General features: G+C 38.6%; 4 protein-coding genes across 6 annotated transcripts in view; 2 read left to right on the top strand and 2 right to left on the bottom strand.

Annotated features, from left to right (window-relative positions):
• LOC105313255 (polycomb protein suz12-B-like) lies at positions 1–3,972 on the bottom strand. Of its 3 annotated transcripts, none has more exons than XM_019998190.1 (15): positions 3,813–3,972; positions 3,579–3,625; positions 3,454–3,497; positions 3,144–3,236; positions 3,060–3,094; positions 2,841–2,953; positions 2,514–2,780; positions 1,316–2,047; positions 1,134–1,251; positions 830–1,074; positions 531–682; positions 397–477; positions 251–350; positions 107–187; positions 1–51 (listed from the first exon to the last, which is right to left on the bottom strand). In XM_019998190.1, exons 1-14 carry the CDS (start codon positions 3,895–3,897, stop codon positions 110–112), a joined length of 2,190 nt encoding a protein of 729 aa, XP_019853749.1. In that variant the 5' UTR covers positions 3,898–3,972; the 3' UTR covers positions 1–51; positions 107–109. The 3 variants fall into 3 exon arrangements, with proteins under 3 accessions (XP_019853749.1, XP_019853747.1, XP_019853748.1); XM_019998188.1 differs by having other exon boundaries at positions 397–474; positions 3,813–3,954; XM_019998189.1 differs by lacking the exons at positions 3,454–3,497; positions 3,579–3,625; positions 3,813–3,972 and adding an exon at positions 3,311–3,445.
• An 8-nt stretch (positions 3,973–3,980) lies between these two features.
• LOC100637088 (serine protease HTRA2, mitochondrial-like) lies at positions 3,981–5,430 on the top strand. The gene has a single exon (XM_019998191.1). It carries the CDS (start codon positions 3,999–4,001, stop codon positions 5,271–5,273), a length of 1,275 nt encoding a protein of 424 aa, XP_019853750.1. The 5' UTR covers positions 3,981–3,998; the 3' UTR covers positions 5,274–5,430.
• LOC100638348 (cAMP-dependent protein kinase type I-alpha regulatory subunit-like) lies at positions 5,331–7,450 on the bottom strand. Its single transcript, XM_003387628.3, has 11 exons — positions 7,251–7,450; positions 7,047–7,202; positions 6,689–6,780; positions 6,565–6,626; positions 6,463–6,509; positions 6,299–6,397; positions 6,193–6,252; positions 6,079–6,139; positions 5,906–6,027; positions 5,774–5,855; positions 5,331–5,702 (listed from the first exon to the last, which is right to left on the bottom strand). Exons 1-11 carry the CDS (start codon positions 7,410–7,412, stop codon positions 5,530–5,532), a joined length of 1,116 nt encoding a protein of 371 aa, XP_003387676.1. The 5' UTR covers positions 7,413–7,450; the 3' UTR covers positions 5,331–5,529.
• An 82-nt stretch (positions 7,451–7,532) lies between these two features.
• LOC100636960 (ubiquitin carboxyl-terminal hydrolase 22-like) overlaps positions 7,533–8,332 on the top strand; it is a 2,862-nt gene continuing 2,062 nt past the window's right edge. Inside the window, exons 1-4 of the mRNA XM_003387617.2 lie at positions 7,533–7,815; positions 7,919–8,054; positions 8,109–8,225; positions 8,302–8,327. Coding sequence (XP_003387665.1) covers positions 7,684–7,815; positions 7,919–8,054; positions 8,109–8,225; positions 8,302–8,327 — 411 coding nt within the window. The 5' untranslated portion in view covers positions 7,533–7,683. The remainder of the gene's footprint in view (positions 7,816–7,918; positions 8,055–8,108; positions 8,226–8,301; positions 8,328–8,332) is intronic.

Below are 8,332 nucleotides of genomic sequence, written 5' to 3'. Positions count from 1 at the left end.
GTGTATGCAAACTTGAGACAGAAACTAGGCAGCTGCTTATCAGCCACAGTCCTACAGAAGAGGAAGAAGTGGTTGTTAAAAACAATAACTAATGGAGGACCGTTACATGTTATCCATCATGAAAAGTGTTCCAAATCTTCATGAACTGTTTCTCTCCTTGATTCACATCAATAAATTCATCTACCATCTGTCAAAGACAATAAAGAATAAATCAAAGATTAACATAATATAATGCTCAATAATGTCTTGCCTTGTTTGATGTTATCTTAAGCCACTGAGGGACTGGGTCTTCATCACTATCTATCTCATGTAGTAGCATTGGTAGACAAGTGTGTGTGTGGTAAAAGACTCTAAATATATGCAAATAATAACGACAAAGAGAATTATTTCTTTCACCTTGATGGCTCCGTCTTCACAAACTGTCTTTTAGCCATGAATTCTTTCAAGTCATGTGTTGCTCTTCCTTTAGAACCTCTGCTAATGTCAATACGTGAAACAAATGTTGGAATATATATTCTTGTTTATGATACCTTTTGACCAGGAGTCTTGTGAATGGCTCACACTTTGTTGGTCTTTTCTTTCTCGTAAGAATGGAGTCATCTTTCTCTGAGAGGTCTAATGAATCAGGTGAGTCATACATCTTGTTGATCCTTACATCAATACTGGCACCTCCTTCAATGGGCTAAAACAAATAATAATAATAATAATAATAATAATAATAATAATAATAATGAAGCAGTGAAACTGCATACCAGAACAAGTTTATGAAATGGAAATCATAAAGAGAGAGAGAGAGAGAGTTTTGCAAACTGGATGTGTGTTTTCTTACTGTGTAAGTGAAAAGGAATCTTGGATGACAAAGTGACATGTGCTTAAGAAGAGAGTATAATTCCCCACAGTTCAGACTGCACCATGGGCACACACAGTCTGTTTTCAGCTCAGTTTGCTGCAAGGTGTTCTTATTATATAGAAAATTGAAAGCAGTTGGAGTCGTTTTTCGATCAGCCGACTTCTGTTGCTGAACTGCTGCAGATTGAGTTCTTTTTGATATTGATTGGATGAGTTCATCATAATCTGCAGGTATGGAGAAGAGAGACTAGTAAAATAACACAATAATACTGTATCATCAGTACTTTCTCTTAGTTTAGCAAAGTCAAGTGCAGTGTTACTGATCTCTTCAATTCTAGGGACAGGAGGGCCACGGTTCCATTCAATAGACAACTTTAGTGACACAGTCTCTTTTACTGACTCCTACAGTGAAAGCCAAGGTAAAAGAAGTATGAGTATAGCTACATATAAACCTTCCACACTTAACTGTGTATGACTTGTTGGCAGGCTCAATGCCACTGCCCCATTTGAAAAGAGTTGAAGGTTTCATACCATTTACTCTCAGTTCTGTTGGTAGCTTCCTTTTAGGAGTCAGTTTTGTCAAATGAAGCTGATACTCACCATCATAAAGAAGACATTCCTTTCTTGAATCAAAAGCAACCAGCTCGGCATAATACTTATCCTCCTCCTCCTCTTTCAAAATGGAGGAGGAGGAGGATAAAGGAGGAAGGTCTCCAGCAGGAGAGGGGATGTCATTGTCAATGGAGGAGGAGGTGCAGTGTTTCTTTGAAGGATTGAGAGGAGAGGGTGAGGTCTCAGAGTGAGGTCTCTTACGTGAGCAGGTCTCATTCTCAACAGGTTGAAGTGAAGAAGGCAAGCAGCTGGAAGAGGTCAAACTATTAGTACTATTGTCAACTAAAAGCTGTAGCTCATTACGTCTTATCCTACAGCTGCTACCATTAGTTTTAGGAGGAGCAGTTGGAGAAGAATCAGTGGCTTCATTAGGGTTCCTTGATATTGATATGACAAGGTTGCTATCACGGGTCGTTGCTGTAAGTGATGGAAGGGTTGTCCCACCAGGGACTTTCTTATTGAGAATCTTGTCTTTAATCTCTTCCCTCGGGACTGACTGCTGCTCATTCTCTTCAATATGGATGCAGCCATTAATGGAGGGAGTAACACTGTCATGTGAATCAATGCCTGAAGACAGACCAGTGTTCTACATAAGTATATAAAGAATGATTAAAGAACGCATCATTTATAAATAGTAATAGCCCAGACCTGGGGTCAATTACAAAGCTAATTGCATTGAGAAGTAATTTCAATAACAAACACCATGAAACAGAAACATGGCTTGTAGAAGTTACGGATTGGTGACTGCAGATTGCAGTTTAGCTATACTTTGTTGATACAGCTGGAATAATACTGAATTCATCTGGTCCACACTAGCAGCTGGATTATGTATCACTTACAGAAAGCTTAATGGCTGCACTATAATGCAACCCTTTTGGAGTAACTTTTAAAATTCATTAAAAAATCTAATTTTGATCGGAAACAGCTCAAACTTTCTATGCAACATAAGTACATGTATATGCATCAGGAAATAGTTATGACAATGGAGAATTCTCTATTTTCAATTTTTGTCAAAAGTCCCTGTACACATGCGGTCAGGACTAAAGTCTCACCAAGGGTCTCTTTCTTGATTTTTTCTTATCCAAAGAGGACACGAGATTATCATCATTTGTCAAAGGGACGATCCTAAAAGCCAAGACATGAGTGCCAACAGGTCCATGATCTATCTCTCTCCAGGAGAGAACACTGCCTGGGACTGTAATGGAGTTCCTGTTGGAAGAAGATGCTGCAGAAGATGCTCTTGTCCCTGTACCGGGTATGACACATTTCCCCAATGATATGCAGTCACAGGGTAAAGAACAAGGTGTTGTAAGTAAAATCTGTGAAAAAGAGAGAGGAATTGTATAGAGAAGGATTCACACAACATTTGATGAACCAACCTCAGGCGAGGGTTGCTTGAATTTATAAAGCATGACTTCAACTCCCATTGGCCTCTTGTCAAAAGACATAGGCTTATGCTCTCCTTCTATTGTTGATGAACTTGTGCTACAATCTGAAAATGAAAGTGACATTAGTTATATAAAATGAACAAACTAACAAACACAAACACACAGAAAGAGAGAGGGAGAGATGACACATGGTGCAGTATAAATGCTTACCCAATGCTTGAAAGGTTATTTTGAGCTGGTTATCACTAAAGAAATAATGTTACTTATAATTATTAAAGTACAATCATGTGATACCTCTTTATCTCTTCTGCTATGTCTTTCTTTACTTCCTTTGTCTGCTTGGCAAGATCATTCAACTTGAGCATGTTTCTTCTTTTAGGTTTGGTCCTATTATCACATATACAGATAGCAGACATTAAAGTCAATCAGATTGACTTCATTTTTAAAAGAATGATCATTACTGCCTAAATTTGCTGCTAATTAAAACTATTCTGTGCATTTCCAGTGAATTTCTGCAGTACAAAGCTTCAGGGTTGGCTTTTGCTGTAAATTGCTTTCAGAATGTCAGCAATCTGCTAAAAATAAAAAAATTATCCATGATTACCTTGATCTCTTCATGTAGGAGAGATTCCGTTGTAAAAAAATAGGCTAGGAAGAAAGGAGAGAGGCATAATGTATATAATGATACGGGTTGTGACTTGATGAGGAGTTTTCCATTTGCTATCATACCTCTAGCAAGTGTCTTGATCTTAGGAATCGATATATCTGGGTTGGTTCTGCACATTATAATGAAAGAATAAAGAATAATGCATGATTGACAAGAAGAGAGGGTAAATAACAGACTTATATATTTTGAATTTCTACCCCCTATCACAACAACACCCAAACAGTCTCTGGCCCTCTCCATTCCTCTCTCAGTCAACTCAAGGACATCTTTGAAGGTTTCCCCGCTACAGGACTCACTCTCGTATGCCTCGAGGAACAACTCGTGGTCGTTCTTTATCCTCAAGTCTGTGTCCATGGTCTGTTCCAAGTTACCCTCCGCCATGATGTGAATGACCACAAAAGGGGTGGACCTTTCAACAAGATATATGCTTTTAGAGGAGGAGTGGAAAAAATAAGTGTGTGTTTGAAAGTCAACAGTTAACTATGGCATTTGTGCTGAGAAGAGTTTATCCAAGAGCTGTACCCATTCCAGGAGCTCTGAGTTCTTTCTGCTGGAGAATAAAGTCTTGTGATGATGAAAGACTGGCTCTGTTATCCACTGCTGTACCATCCCATAAACCACGTGGGGAGAAGGAAGAAACCAGGTCTTATAAGTTGGGACTGTTGCTTGGATTGGGTTGTTTCTATCTGTACAGTTACACAAAGAATAAAGAGGACATGAGAAAAGGGATATTTCAAACCGCCGGCTGTACTGCTACAGAATCAGATGATAAAGGAGCAGGTCAGAGAAGATCAGCTAGGTATAATTTCCTCGCAGATACTGTAGAGAAGGTATCTCCCAGTGTAGTTGGAATAGAACAAAGAATGTTTCAGCATCGCAGAGCCTGGAAGGTTCAAGCTCCCATTGGATCTGGTTTTATAATTAATGGTGGGCGTTACGTACTAACAAACGCTCATGTAGTGCACTCCACTCAATCTGTAACTGTAAAACTTTATAATGGACGGACGCTGACTGGTACAGTTACTCATACTGATCATGTTGCTGACCTGGCACTCATAAAACTAGACTTACCCAAAGGATCTGAACCACTGCCGTCACTAGAGTTTGGTTCCTCGGCTAGTTTAAGACCAGGAGAATGGGTAATAGCTCTTGGATCACCATTATCACTATCAAACACCATTACTTCGGGTGTCGTTAGCAGCGTACATAGACCAGCCTCTGAAATACCTGATCAACGACTCCAGTATCAAAAACCAGACATGGAGTATGTTCAAACTGATGCTGCAATACTCCCTGGTAATTCAGGTGGCCCACTGGTCAATCTGGATGGGGAGGTCATAGGTGTCAACGTAATGACAGCTGGTCCTGGGATATCTTTTGCAATACCCAGTGACTTTGCAAAGAGGTTTCTAGAAAGAGCAAGTAAGAAGACAAGCAGGAGCAGTGGTTCTGCTTCAAGTCATTACGGGATTGGTATCTCAATGTTGACCATATCTCCAGTTGTACTCCCCCACATTCAAAACAGGTTTACGTCATTTGCAGTCTCTCATGGAGTCCTTTTAGTTGATGTCTGGAGAGGCAGTCCTGCAGATGCAGCTGGACTTAGGAAGAATGACATTATCATTGAAATGAACTCAAAAGAAGTGAGAAATAGTGAAGAGATATACCAAGAGGTACAGAAAGGAAAGACAGTAGAGTTTCTGATATTAAGAGGACATGAAAAGAAGATTATTAGAGTCAACCCTGAGCCATTCTGATGAACATAGGACTTGTAATACAAAGGTTGACAATCACATTAATTATTATTTATTATTTTTGTAATTAAATGACACAAAATACAAGGACGAATACAATGTATGGTAGTTAAACTTAATAATAACATTATAAAGATTAATTTCATTGTACTGTTAATTCTATATTAGTGTTGTTATTAATAATAAATTTGAGAGAGATAAAGGAGGCGAAAGTGAGTGAATCCAATAACAAGAGTAGGTGTGGAGACTCCTCCTTCTGTTAGACGACCAGCTGTACAAAGCTGTTGTACTGGGCAATGTTACGCTTCAATATGTCTTGACACGGTCCAAGGACACGCTCAAAACGAGCTCTATCCAACTTGACACATTTAAGGCTTCCTTTGGCCCTCACTGTAGCAGCTCTTGGTCTTTTTAACAGCAATGCAATCTCACCTACAGTATTAACATAAAATGAAGTCAAATAAGTCTAATGATAAATACAGTGTACAAGTAGTATGTCTTACCAAAGTAATCTGAAGGTCCAAGTTGTCCAACTTCAATATACTCACCATCTTCTGTCTTTCTCTGCAATACCACAGCTTTACCCTGGAACATCAGTCATACCACATTTTATAATGATGTCATACCAGACCCACCTCAACGATGATGTAAAAGTCTTCTCCTGGTTCTCCCTGAGTCACAACGTGCTGTCCATCCTCAAACCTACAAGCTTCCAGTGCATCTGCTACTGTCATCCTCTCCCACTTATCAAGGTTCTCTGTTTCATATCATTCACAAAATGATTAAAACTCTAGGACTCTACACTCACCTAATATTGAAACCTTCTCAAGGAAAGTATCATAGAGTTTCCTTTTTCTAATAGTGCTCCCCTAAAATGAAATCAATAATATTAAGTAACATTACACATTCATGTGTGGTGTACCATTAAGATTCTTCTGTAGGTATCTCTGTCAATGGCCCATAACTTAGTGTCAGTTTTAGCCTGTTCAGATATCATATCTAATGTCACTCCGATATTATAAGGATACCTTTATCGTGGCTGCCCTTGGTGTCCCATATATCAGTGCCAATTCACCAAAGCTTCCTGTTTCACCAATCGTTCCCAAAAATTTATTATCAACGTATATCTGTAATAATTATCATTATATCATAATATTACATCATGGTATTGTAAGGTGTTAAAAAAACTAACTTCAACTTCTCCTGAGTCAATGACATAGAAATTGTCTCCTTCATCACCTGATAAAGAAAGAAAAGAGAGAGAATGGACATCAGCAAGATATAGAAGATATACCTTGATTTATAACGGTGTCCCCAGCATCAAATTTGGCCATGAACATTGCATCAAAAATATCACTAGAGGGAGAGAGTTAGACAAAGAGTAAAATTAATGTAAAATGGAGTTTTTAAAATAAAACCTTCTCTCATTTTCGTCCAAGTGTGAAAAAAGGATATTCTTTGCGATAGCTTTCTCAAGGGCTGATGTTGTCTTGTAATCTTTTGGTATGACCTGTTAAGCATAGCTCATTGAACTTGATAATTGATTATTAAACAAGCACAGATAATGTGTATACACTCAGTAGTGACATCACAAAGAGTAGGGGGGACCTTTGTGTATTGATGTAAACATTTTAAAACATCCCCATACAATTACAGTATGATACAGTGAGGGCTAAAATAGAATTTCTGTTGGAATGTTTTATAACATTCTAAATTTGAATAACAAAAGTACTTTGATGAGCGAATTTAATATTAATTTTTTATGATTGTCAATACTTTTTTGACATAGCTTGTAGCCTGTTCCTCTGTCATGACAGAACCACTGACTGCCATTCTTCTCTTAAAAGCAACATTTTGAGGCAGAGGCGGCTCTTGACTTATTTCTGGAGTTGTGACAATTGCAGGAGCAAGTTTGAGCCCACTGGTCTGAAACTAGAAACAGAAAAGGACACAATTAAAAACATACCAAATAATTGCTACTTTATCAAGAGATTCAAAGTAGTCCCTCAAGTATCTGTAAGGATTGGCGGGTCTCTCTTGACATAGTTTGGCTACTGCTTCCTTCAGGACAGCCTGAATCCCGTGCTGCTCTATGTATTCCTCGTATTCAAGAGCAGAACCTTCTTTCCCTGTTGTCGCCATTTTTCACTTGCCCAGTGTTATTTTGACGTCATAAATTCGAAAACCAAAACCGGACGTTAATTTCAGACCACGCCCATAAAGTTTCACTTCATAATTCATGTTCCTGTTTGTTGTTTGACGTCACCTGACGTTGCTAGGACACACCTCCTCGTAATACAACAACTTTTGGTTAATGTATTATCTTTGCTTGCTTTAATCATGAAGTTCGGCTCAAGTGGGTGCGGAAAATGTGTTTAATGTGAAAGGTAGGAGAGAAAAGGAGGAGGAAATCATGTCAGAACTGGCCAGAGGGTGCCCTCACTTGCTAGATTTCAAAGAGAAGTCCGGCCTTCACTCGTATCAAGTTATATACAAATATCTGGTCAAGCCACAACTTGTCAATTCAGAGGCCAGAAAAGTCAAGGTCAGCAATTAGTGCATAATAACAACTGATTATGATATCATCATGCTCTTATTGTGTTAGCTATCAATTAAATATTGGTGTTCATGTATATGCTTTCAAACAGGCCCGTACCTGTCTATGCAATGTCTGTAATTCTTATAACATGTACCTTCACACGTGTCTGCACTGTGTCTACTTTGGCTGCCACTTGCCGGAGAATCACTTGAGTCATCATATGAAGACTACAGGTCATTATCTGAGTAAGTCCCTCATTGTTCATCTTCCCTCACTTTCATTTTCATTCATGTTCTTAGGCGTTGAGCTAATTTATGGTAGCATCTATTGCAGCAAGTGTAAGGATTTTGTCTATGACTCTGACATTGATGCCATCTGTAGACAAAATGATCAGCAGGTCATGCATAAGTCACATAGTAAGGACGAACCTTTTCTTTACGATTACAATCATGATTCCTCTCTCTCTCTCTCTTCTCTCCTTTTAAAAATTAGTTTCACGAGCTCCTGTCAATTATTCTGCTTG

The sequence above is a fragment of the Amphimedon queenslandica genome, unplaced genomic scaffold (assembly GCF_000090795.2).
Source record: "Amphimedon queenslandica unplaced genomic scaffold, v1.1 AMPQUscaffold_13335, whole genome shotgun sequence".
In the NCBI taxonomy this organism is placed as follows: domain Eukaryota; kingdom Metazoa; phylum Porifera; class Demospongiae; order Haplosclerida; family Niphatidae; genus Amphimedon; species Amphimedon queenslandica.
Note: the sequence above shows the minus strand (reverse complement) of the source record. Positions and strands in the feature narration are given on the sequence as shown.